Source organism: Stenella coeruleoalba (genome assembly GCF_951394435.1).
Source record: "Stenella coeruleoalba genome assembly, chromosome: 8".
In the NCBI taxonomy this organism is placed as follows: domain Eukaryota; kingdom Metazoa; phylum Chordata; class Mammalia; order Artiodactyla; family Delphinidae; genus Stenella; species Stenella coeruleoalba.
The window spans coordinates 12,012,960-12,029,535 of NC_137154.1; the positions used below are offsets into that span (position 1 = coordinate 12,012,960).

The 16,576-nt window shown below is 51.1% G+C and overlaps 1 protein-coding gene across 1 annotated transcript; it reads left to right on the plus strand.

Moving 5' to 3' along the window:
• Nucleotides 1–11,765: 11,765 nt before the first annotated feature.
• PRG2 (proteoglycan 2, pro eosinophil major basic protein) lies at nucleotides 11,766–13,476 on the plus strand (the record flags this gene model as incomplete). The annotated part of the gene is made up of 4 exons (XM_079928365.1): nucleotides 11,766–11,823; nucleotides 12,545–12,726; nucleotides 13,081–13,338; nucleotides 13,438–13,476. The coding sequence occupies 4 exons, from the start codon at nucleotides 11,766–11,768 to the stop codon at nucleotides 13,474–13,476; spliced, it is 537 nt and encodes a 178-aa protein (XP_079784491.1).
• Between the last annotated feature and the right edge of the window lie 3,100 nt (nucleotides 13,477–16,576).

A 16,576-nucleotide genomic window follows, 5' to 3' on the forward strand; every position in this document is an offset into this window, starting at 1 on the left:
GTTGAGTACGTCGAAGATGCTCAGAAAATATCTGCTTGTTAGAATTCTTTTTTTTTTAAATAAATTTTTAAATTTATTTTTGGCTGTGTTGGGTCTTCGTTTCTGTGCGAGGGCTTTCTCTAGTTGCGGCGAGCAGGGGCCACTCTTCATCGCGGTGCGCGGGCCTCTCACTGTCGCGGCCTCTTGTTGCGGAGCACAGTCTCCAGACGCGCAGGCTCAGTAGTTGTGGCTCACGGACCCAGTTGCTCCGCGGCATGTGGGATCTTCCCGGACCAGGGCTCGAACCCGTGTCCCCTGCATTGGCAGGCAGATTCTCAACCACTGCGCCACCAGGGAAGCCCCTAGAATTCTTTTTTTCAAGTTCCGTCATTTGCCAGTACATGGAATTTGGACCATCACTTAACCTTTCTGAGCCTTGCTTTCTCTATTTCTAAAATGGGGAGAATAGGACGGTTTGTTCAGAACCTACCATGTGTCAGATTAGATTATTGTACAACCACCTTCTCGGTGAGTCCTCCCCAAGCCCTGTGAGGTTCTCATCCTTAACTTGCAGATGGGCAGACAGAGAATGGGAGATGAGGCACCTACCTACCTGGCAGGCAGCTTCACCATCCTGAGTATCAGTCTTTTTGTCTATAATTTACAGATGACAGTGGTACTTGTCTGATACAGTTGTTTAGAAGATTAAATGATACGGAACACTCAAAACACTTAGCACATAGAAAGTGCTTCTTAGGACTTTCCTGGCGGTCCAGTGGTTAAGACTGCGCTTCCACTGCAGGGGGGGGCAGGTTCCATCCCTTGTCAGGGAACTAAGATCCCACATGCCACGCAGTGTGGCCAAAAATATTTAAAAAATAAAAGAAAGTGCTTCTTAAATGTTAGATGCCGCTGTTGTTATTGTTATTAAAATTCCTGCTTAAGATCTCATTTCAGGGAGCACCTGCTCAACTCATCTTAAACAAAAATTTCTTTTCATCATTCATTCGCTTATTCAGCAAACATGAATTGAGCCTTTGGCATGTTTCCAGGACACTGCAGGTACCAGAGATACACAGGTGAGAAAGGCAACGCTGCCAGTCTTCTGGGGAGACAGCAAGAAGACAGCTGCCGTGAGATGGGATAGGGGCGGGGCTAGAGTTAAGCCCCATGAGGTTCCTTTCTACTTCTCTCTGGGAGAATCAGGGCAGGCTTCCTGGAAGAGTGGATCTTTGCCTGAGACTTAGTAGAAGAGGAGGGCTAGCACAGTGGTTAGAGAGGAAAGGGCTTTCTGGGCAGATGAAATGGTATCTGAGAGCTCACAGAACATTAGGGAAATAGCAGGGTGTTCAGTATGATTGGAGCAGAGTGGAGTGTGTGTGTGTGTGTGTGTGTGTGTGTGTGTGTGTTTGGAGAGTTGAGGTTGTAGACCAGTGGCTCTCAACTAGGGGGCAAGTCTGCCCCCAAGGGGACATTTGGCAATATCTGGAGACATTTTGGATGGTTGCAACTTGGGGGGAAGGTACTACTGGCATCTAGAGGGTGAGGACATTGCTGCTAAACACCCAACACTGCGCAGGACATCCCCCTGCAACAAAGAAGTATCCAGTTCCAAATGTCAATAGTGCTGAAGTTGAGGTAAGGAGGGGCCAGATCAGGAAGAAAGTATTTGCCCAAGAGCAAGAAGAAATAATTGAAAAGTGCTTGTGTGATGAGCTCGGGGTTTTAGGAGCTCATTTTGGCAGCAGACAATGTATCAGAGACGTGGGGTTGAGGGGTGGACTTTCCTGGTGGCGCAGTGGTTAAGAACCTGCCTGCCAATGCAGGGGACACGGGTTCGAGCCCTGGTCCGGGAAGATCTCACATGCCACGGAGCAACTAAGCCCGTGTGCCACAACTACTGAGCCTGCGCTCTAGAGCCTGCGAGCCACAACTACTGAGCCCATGTGCCACAAGTACTGAAGCCTGCGTGCCTAGAGCCCATGCTCTGCAACAAGAGAAGCCACCGCAATGAGAAGGCTGCGCACCGCGATGAAGGGCAGCACCCCCCCAGCTCGCTGCAACTAGAGAAAGCCCGCGCACAGCAACGAAGACCCAATGCAGCCAAAAATTTAAAAAAACAAATAAATAAATAGATAAATTAAAAAAAAAAGAAATGGGGAGGTTATGGTAAGAGGAGGAAGGGAAAGTGATTTGAGAGGCACTGAAGTGATCCAGGTGAAAGACAGTCAGCAGTTGGTAGGAGAGCAGCAGGGGAGTGGGGGTGGGTGGGTAGATGAGATGGCGAAGAACGCGCACTATGACTGTGAATGTGTGGTGATGAGAAGATTGTGGACGATGCCCCAGAGTCCTGGCTTGGGGGTTTGGGTGCAAGGTGATGATTTCTCCTGAGAAAGGGACCACAAGAAGAGGAGCAGTTTAGTGTAGGGGTGTGTGTGTGTGTGTGTGTGTGTGTGCACGCATGTGTGTGATGCGTCAGTCTGACGTGTTGAATTCATAATGCACATGGGACATCCAAGTTGGGAAGCTTATTTGGTGGCTGTATATGTGAGTCTGTGGTTGTGGACCAAACCTGGTGAGGAGCAGGTCTGGGGCTGGAGATGAAGACTTGGGAGTGATCTGCATATATTTCATAGCTTGAGACGTGGGGGTGGATGAGATAACCCATGGAGCGTGTGTAGAGTTAGGAAAGAAGGGCACCAAGAAACCAGGTGGTGGCCAATATTTAAAATTCCAGAAGAGGAAGCGGAGCTCACCAGCAGAAACTGGGAAGGAATGGCTAGAGAAGTTGTTAAGAAAAGAGGCTGTTTTTAAGAAGGAGGAAGTAAAGAGGTATCAGGCACTACAGAGGTCAAATAAGACAAGAACTGAAGAATGTCTGTTGGGTTTGGCAATTAGGTGGTCAGTGGGGACGTTGGCAAGAGTAGTTTCCATGGAGCAATGTGGGGTGGGCAGAAACCAGATTACTGTCGTGTAAGGAGTCGAGGGGGTTGAAGAACTGGCCAGCAAGTCTGCACTGCTCCTTGGAGGAGCTTGGCTTTGGTGCCGAGAAACGAATCCACCTCATTCTTTGACTCAACCTCCGGGAAACACCAATCATCTGTATCCTGGCTCACATTCCAGCAGTTCAGGGCCATGGTTTGGCTCCTAGAATGCCTCCTGCTTCTCTTCTGCCTCTCCTCTCCTGTCTGTCAATCCTTCAGAGCCCAGTCCAAGGAACACCTTTACAAGGAAGCCCTCTCTGCCTGCCCTTGCCCTTAATGTGACTCTGGTAGCACAGACAATTGGTATCTTCTAGCAAGTGAAAGTTTTATCCTTCTAAGTGTCCACTCAATACGGTGCCTTGTTTTACTAAGAGGTTCGTTTTGTTTGTCTTGCTTTATCGGCTGCATGAAGCCTCCCTGAGATTAGAGACCACCTCTGAGTATTTACTGAATGAATGAATGTATGACCCAGTGCACAGAGCCTGGCCCACGATTGTGTCCATGGCAGGTGGGGCTCAGAAAGACACCTGTGGAATTGAAATGAATGGACTTTGAATTTAACTCAGCTGGACTTTCTCCAGGAAGTAAATTTCAAGTTGATTAATTTCAAACTAATTGAAAAACTCCTTCTATGATCTGGGTAGAGTTCTAGGCAGTGAGCAAGAAAGACCAGGTCCCTGTTTTCTTAGAACTTACTTCCTACTGGGAGAGACAGACAGTAGACAAGAAACCAGTGAAGGAGCAAGGTCGTATCACTTTGGCAAATGTTCTGATGGAAGTAAATGAATGATGTGCACTAGAGTAACTAGATATGGGAAAGGGTTGGGTGGGCTTTTTTTTCTTAATTTAATTAATTAATTAATTAATTAATTTTACTTTTGGCTGCATTGGATCTTCGTTGCTGTGCGCGGGCTTTCTCTAGTTGCAGTGGGCAGGGCCTACTCTTCATTGAGGTGCACGGGCTTCTCATCGTGGTGGCTTCTCTAGCTGTGGACCACGGGCTCTAGGCGCACGGGCTTCAGTAGTTGTGGCTTGTGGGCTCTAGAGCACAGGCTCAGTAGTTGCAGCACAGGGGCTTAGTTGCTCTGCGGCACGTAGGATCTCTCCTGACCAGGGCTCGAACCCGTATCCCCTGCACTGGCAGGTGAATTCTTAACCACTGTGCCACCAGGGAAGTCCCTGGAGTGGGCTTCTTTAGAAAGAGTGCTCAGAGAAGACTTCTCTGAGGAGGCGACCTTGGAGCCGAGACCCACTAGATGAGACGGAGCCAGTACCAAACTTTAGCTTGGCCAATGGAGCAGAAACCAGTATGACGAGGGTCACACACACCAGTGAGGCTGGACAAGTAGACAAGAGCCAGACCATGGAGGCCCTTGAAGGCAATGGTAATGAGTTTGGGTGAATTGCTGCCACAGAGGGAAGACACTGAATGGCAAGCATGGGGATGATGGGCTCGGGTGTACGTTATCAAACGTTGGCAGCTTGGGCTAGGGAGGTGGCAGCAGAGATGGAGAGAAGTAGATGGTCTGGGGAAGTATTGAAGGTGGAAGGTGGGGTGGAGGATGGGCACTGACTGCAAAGACATATTCCTTCTAACTTTGTTGTGTGTACACAGCCCCTGGGAGAGGAGATGCCTGGAGGCCAAGAGGGATTCTCTCACCAAGGACGAAGGAAGAGCGCTGAACTGGGAATCAGGACGTCTGAGTCCTCCATATCTTAGGCATGGAGACTGGACTGGGTCACCTCTAAAGGCCCTTCCAGCCCTAGCAGCCCAGCCCTTGTTCTATGTCAATTGTTGGGGCATCCAAAGGGGGAAGTGTCAAAGGAGCTGTCAATCAAGGTTGATTTCACAGAGCAACGGCCCAGGTCTCTATCTCCTGGGCTGCTTACCCCGGGGATGATGTTAGTCCTTTCACCACCTCTTATCTGCCCCCAGGGAGGGGTTGGCTAAGCCCAGGCAGCAGGCGGTGGATCAGCTCTGAAGTTCTGTCTCCTGCAGTTCACTGCTTCTCTGAGGGCAGAACTTGGAGCTAGAAGAGGCTAACCAGCCTCTTATGGTCTGAGAGGAAGGGTGGTGGGACCTCTGGCTGGAATCGAACCTCTCTTTCTCCCTGTCCTTATTTCCTGACCTTCTGTCCCTGGGTTCTGTAGAAGGCCCTCCAGCCCATTCCTGTGGGACACTCCCCTGTGCCAATCAATCCCCCACCATGAATTGCACCAACTGTAAATTTCATCCTGGGAAGGAAATGGGCCTCGAGGGTTGTGCGCGTCTTCTAGGCCAGATGCAGTGACTTCAAACAGCACACGTTTATTAGCCCACAGTTCTGTAGGTCAGAAGTCCGGGCATGGCATGGCTGGATTTTCTGCTCAGAGTCTCTCAAGGCTAAAATCAAGGTGTTGGCTGAGCTGTGTTCTCACCTAGAGTTCAGGGTCCTCTTCCAAGCTCACGTGGTTGTGGTAAGATTCTGTTCCTTCTGCTGTTCCTGGCTGGCTGTCACATGGGGGCTGCTCCACATTCCTTGCCCTCCGTCCTCAAAGCCAGCAACGGAGAGCCTCCCTTGGGTGGAATCCTGCTCATGGTTTTTTTTGCGGTACGCGGGCCTCTCACTGCTGTGGTCTCTCCCGTTGCGGAGCACAGGCTCCGGACGCGCAGGCTCGGCGGCCATGGCTCACGGGCGCAGCCGCTCCGCGGCATGTGGGATCCTCCTGGATCGGGGCACGAACCCGTGTCCCCTGCATCGGCAGGCGGACTCCCAACCACTGAGCCACCAGGGAAGCCCCTAGAATTCTTTTTTTCAAGTTCCGTCATTTGCCAGTACATGGAATTTGGACCATCACTTAACCTTTCTGAGCCTTGCTTTCTCTATTTCTAAAATGGGGAGAATAGGACGGTTTGTTCAGAACCTACCATGTGTCAGATTAGATTATTGTACAACCACCTTCTCAGTGAGTCCTCCCCAAGCCCTGTGAGGTTCTCATCCTTAACTTGCAGATGGGCAGACAGAGAATGGGAGATGAGGCACCTACCTACCTGGCAGGCAGCTTCACCATCCTGAGTATCAGTCTTTTTGTCTATAATTTACAGATGACAGTGGTACTTGTCTGATACAGTTGTTTAGAAGATTAAATGATACGGAACACTCAAAACACTTAGCACATAGAAAGTGCTTCTTAGGACTTTCCTGGTGGTCCAGTGGTTAAGACTGCGCTTCCACTGCAGGGGGGGGCAGGTTCCATCCCTTGTCAGGGAACTAAGATCCCACATGCCACGCAGTGTGGCCAAAAATATTTAAAAAATAAAAGAAAGTGCTTCTTAAATGTTAGATGCCGCTGTTGTTATTGTTATTAAAATTCCTGCTTAAGATCTCATTTCAGGGAGCACCTGCTCAACTCATCTTAAACAAAAATTTCTTTTCATCATTCATTCGCTTATTCAGCAAACATGAATTGAGCCTTTGGCATGTTTCCAGGACACTGCAGGTACCAGAGATACACAGGTGAGAAAGGCAACGCTGCCAGTCTTCTGGGGAGACAGCAAGAAGACAGCTGCCGTGAGATGGGATGGGGCGGGGCTAGAGTTAAGCCCCATGAGGTTCCTTTCTACTTCTCTCTGGGAGAATCAGGGCAGGCTTCCTGGAAGAGTGGATCTTTGCCTGAGACTTAGTAGAAGAGGAGGGCTAGCACAGTGGTTAGAGAGGAAAGGGCTTTCTGGGCAGATGAAATGGTATCTGAGAGCTCACAGAACATTAGGGAAATAGCAGGGTGTTCAGTATGATTGGAGCAGAGTGGAGTGTGTGTGTGTGTGTGTGTGTGTGTGTGTGTGTTTGGAGAGTTGAGGTTGTAGACCAGTGGCTCTCAACTAGGGGGCAAGTCTGCCCCCAAGGGGACATTTGGCAATATCTGGAGACATTTTGGATGGTTGCAACTTGGGGGGAAGGTACTACTGGCATCTAGAGGGTGAGGACATTGCTGCTAAACACCCAACACTGCGCAGGACATCCCCCTGCAACAAAGAAGTGCCCAGTTCCAAATGTCAATAGTGCTGAAGTTGAGGTAAGGAGGGGCCAGATCAGGAAGAAAGTATTTGCCCAAGAGCAAGAAGAAATAATTGAAAAGTGCTTGTGTGATGAGCTCGGGGTTTTAGGAGCTCATTTTGGCAGCAGACAATGTATCAGAAACGTGGGGTTGAGGGGTGGACTTTCCTGGTGGCGCAGTGGTTAAGAACCTGCCTGCCAATGCAGGGGACACGGGTTCGAGCCCGGTCCGGGAAGATCCCACATGCCGCGGAGCAACTAAGCCCGTGTGCCACAACTACTGAGCCCATGTGCCACAAGTACTGAAGCCTGCGTGCCTAGAGCCCATGCTCTGCAACAAGAGAAGCCACCGCAATGAGAAGGCTGCGCACCGCGATGAAGGGCAGCACCCCCCCAGCTCGCTGCAACTAGAGAAAGCTCGCGCACAGCAACGAAGACCCAATGCAGCCAAAAATTTAAAAAAACAAATAAATAAATAGATAAATTAAAAAAAAAAGAAATGGGGAGGTTATGGTAAGAGGAGGAAGGGAAAGTGATTTGAGAGGCACTGAAGTGATCCAGGTGAAAGACAGTCAGCAGTTGGTAGGAGAGCAGCAGGGGAGTGGGGGTGGGTGGGTAGATGAGATGGCGAAGAACGCGCACTATGACTGTGAATGTGTGGTGATGAGAAGATTGTGGACGATGCCCCAGAGTCCTGGCTTGGGGGTTTGGGTGCAAGGTGATGATTTCTCCTGAGAAAGGGACCACAAGAAGAGGAGCAGTTTAGTGTAGGGGTGTGTGTGTGTGTGTGTGTGTGTGCACGCATGTGTGTGATGCGTCAGTCTGACGTGTTGAATTCATAATGCACATGGGACATCCAAGTTGGGAAGCTTATTTGGTGGCTGTATATGTGAGTCTGTGGTTGTGGACCAAACCTGGTGAGGAGCAGGTCTGGGGCTGGAGATGAAGACTTGGGAGTGATCTGCATATATTTCATAGCTTGAGACGTGGGGGTGGATGAGATAACCCATGGAGCGTGTGTAGAGTTAGGAAAGAAGGGCACCAAGAAACCAGGTGGTGGCCAATATTTAAAATTCCAGAAGAGGAAGCGGAGCCCACCAGCAGAAACTGGGAAGGAATGGCTAGAGAAGTTGTTAAGAAAAGAGGCTGTTTTTAAGAAGGAGGAAGTAAAGAGGTATCAGGCACTACAGAGGTCAAATAAGACAAGAACTGAAGAATGTCTGTTGGGTTTGGCAATTAGGTGGTCAGTGGGGACGTTGGCAAGAGTAGTTTCCATGGAGCAACGCGGGGTGGGCAGAAACCAGATTACTGTCGTGTAAGGAGTCGAGGGGGTTGAAGAACTGGCCAGCAAGTCTGCACTGCTCCTTGGAGGAGCTTGGCTTTGGTGCCGAGAAACGAACCCACCTCATTCTTTGACTCAACCTCCGGGAAACACCAGTCATCTGTATCCTGGCTCACATTCCAGCAGTTCAGGGCCATGGTTTGGCTCCTAGAATGCCTCCTGCTTCTCTTCTGCCTCTCCTCTCCTGTCTGTCAATCCTTCAGAGCCCAGTCCAAGGAACACCTTTACAAGGAAGCCCTCTCTGCCTGCCCTTGCCCTTAATGTGACTCTGGTAGCACAGACAATTGGTATCTTCTAGCAAGTGAAAGTTTTATCCTTCTAAGTGTCCACTCAATACGGTGCCTTGTTTTACTAAGAGGTTCATTTTGTTTGTCTTGCTTTATCGGCTGCATGAAGCCTCCCTGAGATTAGAGACCACCTCTGAGTATTTACTGAATGAATGAATGTATGACCCAGTGCACAGAGCCTGGCCCACGATTGTGTCCATGGCAGGTGGGGCTCAGAAAGACACCTGTGGAATTGAAATGAATGGACTTTGAATTTAACTCGGCTGGACTTTCTCCAGGAAGTAAATTTCAAGTTGATTAATTTCAAACTAATTGAAAAACTCCTTCTGTGATCTGGGTAGAGTTCTAGGCAGTGAGCAAGAAAGACCAGGTCCCTGTTTTCTTAGAACTTACTTCCTACTGGGAGAGACAGACAGTAGACAAGAAACCAGTGAAGGAGCAAGGTCGTATCACTTTGGCAAATGTTCTGATGGAAGTAAATGAATGATGTGCACCAGAGTAACTAGATAGGCGAATGGGTTGGGTGGGCTTTTCTTTCTTAATTTAATTAATTAATTAATTAATTAATTTTACTTTTGGCTGCATTGGGTCTTCGTTGCTGCGCGCGGGCTTTCTCTAGTTGCAGTGAGCAGGGGCTACTCTTCATTGAGGTGCACGGGCTTCTCATCGTGGTGGCTTCTCTAGTTGTGGACCACGGGCTCTAGGCGCACGGGCTTCAGTAGTTGTGGCTTGTGGGCTCTAGAGCACAGGCTCAGTAGTTGCAGCACAGGGGCTTAGTTGCTCTGCGGCACGTAGGATCTCTCCTGACCAGGGCTCGAACCCGTATCCCCTGCACTGGCAGGTGAATTCTTAACCACTGTGCCACCAGGGAAGTCCCTGGAGTGGGCTTCTTTAGAAAGAGTGCTCAGAGAAGACTTCTCTGAGGAGGCGACCTTGGAGCCGAGACCCACTAGATGAGACGGAGCCAGTACCAAACTTTAGCTTGGCCAATGGAGCAGAAACCAGTATGACGAGGGTCACACACACCAGTGAGGTTGGACAAGTAGACAAGAGCCAGACCATGGAGGCCCTTGAAGGCAATGGTAATGAGTTTGGGTGAATTGCTGCCACAGAGGGAAGACACTGAATGGCAAGCATGGGGATGATGGGCTCGGGTGTACGTTATCAAACGTTGGCAGCTTGGGCTAGGGAGGTGGCAGCAGAGATGGAGAGAAGTAGATGGTCTGGGGAAGTATTGAAGGTGGAAGGTGGGGTGGAGGATGGGCACTGACTGCAAAGACATATTCCTTCTAACTTTGTTGTGTGTACACAGCCCCTGGGAGAGGAGATGCCTGGAGGCCAAGAGGGGTTCTCTCACCAAGGACGAAGGAAGAGCGCTGAACTGGGAATCAGGATGTCTGAGTCCTCCATATCTTAGGCATGGAGACTGGACTGGGTCACCTCTAAAGGCCCTTCCAGCCCTAGCAGCCCAGCCCTTGTTCTATGTCAATTGTTGGGGCATCCAAAGGGGGAAGTGTCAAAGGAGCTGTCAATCAAGGTTGATTTCACAGAGCAACGGCCCAGGTCTCTATCTCCTGGGCTGCTTACCCCGGGGATGATGTTAGTCCTTTCACCACCTCTTATCTGCCCCCAGGGAGGGGTTGGCTAAGCCCAGGCAGCAGGCGGTTGATCAGCTCTGAAGTTCTGTCTCCTGCAGTTCATTGCTTCTCTGAGGGCAGAACTTGGAGCTAGAAGAGGCTAACCGGCCTCTTATGGTCTGAGAGGAAGGGTGGTGGGACCTCTGGCTGGAATCGAACCTCTCTTTCTCCCTGTCCTTATTTCCTGACCTTCTGTCCCTGGGTTCTGTAGAAGGCCCTCCAGCCCATTCCTGTGGGACACTCCCCTGTGCCAATCAATCCCCCACCATGAATTGCACCAACTGTAAATTTCATCCTGGGAAGGAAATGGGCCTCGAGGGTTGTGCGCGTCTTCTAGGCCAGATGCAGTGACTTCAAACAGCACACGTTTATTAGCCCACAGTTCTGTAGGTCAGAAGTCCGGGCATGGCATGGCTGGATTTTCTGCTCAGAGTCTCTCAAGGCTAAAATCAAGGTGTTGGCTGAGCTGTGTTCTCACCTAGAGTTCAGGGTCCTCTTCCAAGCTCACGTGGTTGTGGTAAGATTCTGTTCCTTCTGCTGTTCCTGGCTGGCTGTCACATGGGGGCTGCTCCACATTCCTTGCCCTCCGTCCTCAAAGCCAGCAACGGAGAGCCTCCCTTGGGTGGAATCCTGCTCATGGTTTTTTTGCGGTACGCGGGCCTCTCACTGCTGTGGCCTCTCCCGTTGCGGAGCACAGGCTCCGGACGCGCAGGCTCGGCGGCCATGGCTCACGGGCGCAGCCGCTCCGCGGCATGTGGGATCCTCCTGGATCGGGGCACGAACCCGTGTCCCCTGCATCGGCAGGCGGACTCCCAACCACTGCGCCACCAGGGAAGCCCCCTGCTCATGTTTGTAATCTCTGACTTCAGAAAGAGCCCAGTCACTTTAAAGGGCTTTTGCCTGATTAGATCAGACTCATCCGGGATATTCTCCCTCTCCTAAGGTCAACTGTCCCATATAATATAACACAACCACTGGAGTAAATGCCATCCTCTGTCCCCATGTACAGTCCCGGGGATTATGCACCACGTGTGCACGAGAGTGGGAGAAGGATCTTCGGGGACGTCTTAGAATTCCGCTGATTACGAGAGCCAAGGAGGACGTTTTTGGTGGAGAAGGTTGGAGGCCATTCCTGGCAATTTGAGAACAAATCATCCAGTAAAGTGAGAAGTTCCTTTGCCTTTTGGGAGGACATAGAGCAATCTCATGGATGGTTTGAACACTCGCCCTAGAAACATCACACCATGTGTTGTCTATGTTTGCAGAGTTCATGGCCCCTTGAATCCATTCATCGTTTCTAGGTTGATAAACCCTGGGGCAGGGTGTGGGGAGGGTGCAAGTGGAGATGAGGGTTGAGCGGTGTGAGTTGGGTATTTGGGGCTGCAGGGTTTTCTACCTTCAAGCTGCTCTGTGTTGGTCATGGGAGGGAGTATTTACTGAATGAATGAATGTATGTGTGTGTGTGTGTCCAGCTCTGTTCTCCATTGCAGGATAAAGCCAAAATGAAACTCCACCTACTTCTGGCTCTTCTACTTGGGACAGTTTCAGCTTTTCATCTGAGTAAGTCTCCTTGGCCTTCAGCCTTTCTTTCTCTACTTGACTCCTTTCTATAGTTTATAGGGTCAGAGTCACACAGCCACACCTTCCTCTCTGGCCATCCCCTATTTCAGGATCTCTGCACAGAAAGGAGCGGGGACTCTAGAGCTGGAGTTGAAGGGATTCCTCAGGGCATCTGCCTGTCTGCAGTCTTGGTTCTACTGTGACGTTCTCAATGTTGTCCTTTCTGCAAGATGCAAACGGTGATCAAATGATCCCTTCTTTTACTTTGAGCTCACCGAGTGTACAGTGCTAAGCGTTTTCTAGGCATTATCTCCTTTAATCCTCATACCATCCCCATGAGGTATGTGGTGTGGTCTACCCATATCACAAACGAAGAACTAAAGCTAGTAGATGATGGAACCAGAACAAAACCCACAACTGCCTGACTCTAAGTTCATGCCCTTAACCACCAGGACCTCATGTGGGAGGTTGGCTTCTCCTGGGGGGTGGGCTCTGTTCCAGGTTCCTCTCTTTCCAGGGCTCAGCTTGCAAATGCCTGGGGCCGGGAGGGAGCTGTCCGTGGTGCTGGGGAGGAACAGGGGAAGATGTGAAGGAGGGGCGCTTGACCTTTCTTCTTGCCAGGAACTGAAATGTCCAACATTGAGAGCCCCTTGGGAGATGACACCCTGCCTTAAGTGGGGGGGGGGTACCAGAAAGTGAGGCAAAGGAGATCCCTGTGGAGGGATGCTGCTAGAGGAAGAGGAAGACAGGGGCTCTGGAAGTGAAGATGCCCCCAGGGAAGAGGGGGCTGTTGAGTCCATCTCAGCCTTGGATGAGGTAGACAGGGACCTTCAGTGTCCTAAGGATGAGGACACAGTAAAACTGGAGGGCATCCCTGGATGCAAGACCTGCTGCTTCCTCCTGGTGAGGATCCCCTGAATTTTATTCATGCTCAGGTGAGTGGCCAGTAGCTGAGGCTGAGGCCCAGGGTGGCGATAGGGAGCTGGTGTCTCCAGCCTCTGCGTCGCTGGTCATTTTCCTCACTGAGGACCCTGGGAGTGTTAGCAGAGGCTGAGACCCGCAGAGGTGTTGGGGGTAAGAGGTGAGGGTCACGCGGAAACAGAAGTTGCGTCTTAATCTCCAGCCTTCAAATGTCTGTGGGGCTGGGTGGGGGGGCGGTGGAGGGTGAGTTTTGGAGACTTAGACACCCAGGACTAAGGTGATGTGAATTCCTGGGGGACGGGCACACCGTTCTTCCTCTTTCATTCTACCCTGCAGTTAACTTGCCAGAGGTGCTACCGGGGCAGACTCATCTCCATCCACAACTTCAGCCTTAATTACCAGATCCAATGCTTAGTCCGACAGATCGACCAGGGCCAAGTCTGGAGCGGAAGCCAGGTCACCGGCCGGGTAAGAGGGGCCCCAGCTCTCGGTGGGGAGCACCTCCTTACCCCAGCCCATGTTCAACCTGCTGCAGATCTGTCTGTGCTTCTCCTCTACAATCCCCTGAAGAACTGGGGACAGGTGGACACCTGGGTGAGACAACAAGGGGGCTGCCTAGGCATCGGGAACAGCCGAGCATTTAGAATCAGGATGTTTAGGTGCGAGTTCTGCTCAGTCTCTGACTGTCTATAGGACCTGGGCAAGACCGTGAGCCTCGTTCCTCATCTGTAGGATGGGGTTGGAACTCCTGCCCTGCCTCTTGTTAGAGCCCAAAGGATGGGGGTGTCACTGGAATGCATAGAATGTGATGGTGACAATCACTGTGGCTCTGCATTTCAGTTGACCAGGACTGTGTCCATTGTGGTCCAGCAGTCCTTTAAGGGCCAATGCCTGGCGGGCAGCGGGAGGGTCAGGCAGGGATGGTCCCAGCTCTGCCTACCTGCTTTCCCTTTGCCGTGTCCCAGCCCACCTCTTTCCCTCTTGCCTCCCCTGGGGTCGCTGCACATGCTTTTGCTGGCTCGCCGGCACTCCCTGGAATTTTGCGTACGGGGCTGCTGGCCAGCCTTGGGGCAGTGCTGGTAGATGTGTGACCCTGTGCACCCGAAGTGAGGTGGTGGGAGTGGGGATGGATAATGGCAAGGCCTGGGAAGGAGGAGGCTCCAGGAAGAGCCAGACCCTGCAAAGGAGAGGCCTCCTGGCTCTTCAGACTCATCTCCACTGAGGTGTGGGGTAGGGAGAGGGGAAGGCCCTACTGGGGCTGAGTCAGGGAGAACAAGAGGCTGAGACCCCTTCCTGTTGCATCTTCACAGGAGGCCACTGGCGTCGAGCTCCCTGTGGCGTGGGTCTCCCGTTCATCTGTTCCTACTGAGCTGGATCTTCCTGGGCAGGCTCCTCCCATCCCCTCCCCTCCAGCCCCCAGCAATAAAATTGTTTTCCTGAAACTGATTTCTTTTTCTTCCCACCATTGATCTACTCTGCTTAGCCCCACCCACGAGCTTTCTGCCAGTACAAGGACCACACCTCCCCACCCTACTGTCTTTCATAAAAAGGGACAGAAGCTATCACTCTCAAGGAGGATGGAGCATGGGGTGGGGTCTGTGTGGCCCTCTTGGAGACAGAGGAATGGGCTCAGGTGGATCTTTTCATAGGACACCCAATTACCGGGCTCGTGCATTGCAGGTGCTGCCAAGACACCACGCATCTCTCTCCAAACTTTCAAGGCGAACTCTCAATGTACTGTATTTGCATCTCCACATCTGAGGGCCTTTTCTTCCTCGCCCACAAACTGTGGTTGCCTTAATGTGCCAGGATATTAACATGTCCCTGGGAGCAGCCCGCAACTCTCAGGAGTGGGTGTATGAGTACCCCAGTCCTTTGCCCCCTCAGGTGGAATAATTCTGGGGCAGGTATCGGGCACTGCTTGCCAGGGTTTCCCAGTGAGATTAACTTCCAGTTACCCACTGAGGCAGCTGGCTTTATAACACACATTTTATTGGCTGTCTTCTCTTCCCCATATGAACTCTCCTCTTCCCTACGACTGTCCCGGCACCTCCCATGGAAACGACTTGCACTCAAATCCTCGCCTCAGGGGTGTTTCCGGGGAATCTCAATATAAGACAAACTGCTATATGTCCAACTCTACGTAAGGTTTGGGAATATGACAAGACACAGCTCCCTGCCATTCGGGAACGTACAGATGTTTGTAACACAAGCACACCAGCACCTACTAATTGTTACCGCTTATTGTGCACCCACAAAGTACCCCCTGCTGCACCAGGCATCTTACAAAGATGACCTTGTTTGATCAGTAATTATTATCCCATTGTACAGAACCAGGCTCAGTTAATGGGGAGGTGAGCAGAAAGTAAGGCATCAATGCTCCGAAGCCCTTTTCCTCCAGGACTCCTCAAATTCTTAGAAGTACAGATGGCCCCAGGGATTCTATTCTATCTGGTGGTCCAGATAGAAGAGGCTACTTACTCAAGGTTGCACAGGAAGTTGAAAAAGATAGAAATCACACTGAGGTCCTTTGTAACTGCTGTTCTCTTGGTATCCGTGACGGTGGAATTCTGACACACTCTTACAAGTTCAGCCCTGTGCTGGGTGCCGTGGAGGATGCACTGGGAGAACTTTCCCTCCTTGCCCTCATGGACTTTGTATTCTGGTGTGGGGAGGCGTTGCTTCCCTTTATTCCAGTACTACTAATAAAGAGTAACAAAATCCCTCCTTTAATTGCTTATTGATCTTTATTGGAGTATAGCTGCTTTACAACGGTGTGTGAGTTTCTGCAATACAGCAAAGTGAATCGGCCACACGTGTACACACATCCCCACTTTTTCTTTCTTTTTTTGCAGTACGCGGGCCCCTCACTGTTGTGGCCTCTCCCGTTGCGGAGCACAGGCTCCGGACGCGCAGGCTCGGCGGCCATGGCTCACGGGCCCAGCCGCTCCGCGGCATGTGGGATCCTCCCGGACCGGGGCATGAACCCGCGTCCCCTGCATCGGCAGGCGGACTCCCAACCACTGCGCCACCAGGGAAGCCCCATCCTCTCTTTTTTTAAAACCCCTCATGTATTAAGCACTAAATAGGTGCCGGGGTCTGTATCAAGAGACTTTGTGCTAAGGTGGGACCTTGTTTTATTCCTCACAAACCTCTCCTGTTGGCGGTGGTCTGTGACACAAGTGTGACTTCCAGTCCACAAAGGTCTCCTTTGGGGGATTAATGTCAAGAAGGGGGCATGGGGACTTCCCTGGTTGTCCAGTGGGTAAGACTCTGCGCTCCCAATGCAGGGGGCCCGAGTTCGATCCCTGGTCGGGGGAACTAGATCCCACATGCGGGCCGCAACTAAGAGTCTGCACGTCACAACTAAGAAGCCCGCATGCCACAACTAAGACCTGGTGTGGCCAAAATAAATAAATAAATAATGAATTAATAAATAAATTTTTTTTTTTTTTAAAAAAAAGAAGGGGACACGAAGGAGGCATTTGGGCTCCTGGTAACATTCTGTATCTTGACCTGGCCTGGGTTACGTGGGTGCATTCCCTCCGTGGCAACGCCTCAAGCAGTCCACGCTACAGTGCACATTACAGGCTACATGTTAAAGATGCATACCCTCAAGAAAAGCTTTAAATGGAATAAGAGGACTGGCCTTATGTCCCCGGGGAAGGGCTTGTGTGGTATTTTTCCTGTCCAGAATGATGCTAAGTAGGCTCTGGGAAACTCAGCTCGTGTCTTTACGATGGTATCCCTAGCGTTCCTGGCATCATCACGCAGGACACAGGGCAGGAGCTCAGGCAGCTCTCGGTGCCCACTTGTTGATTAGGGTCACAGT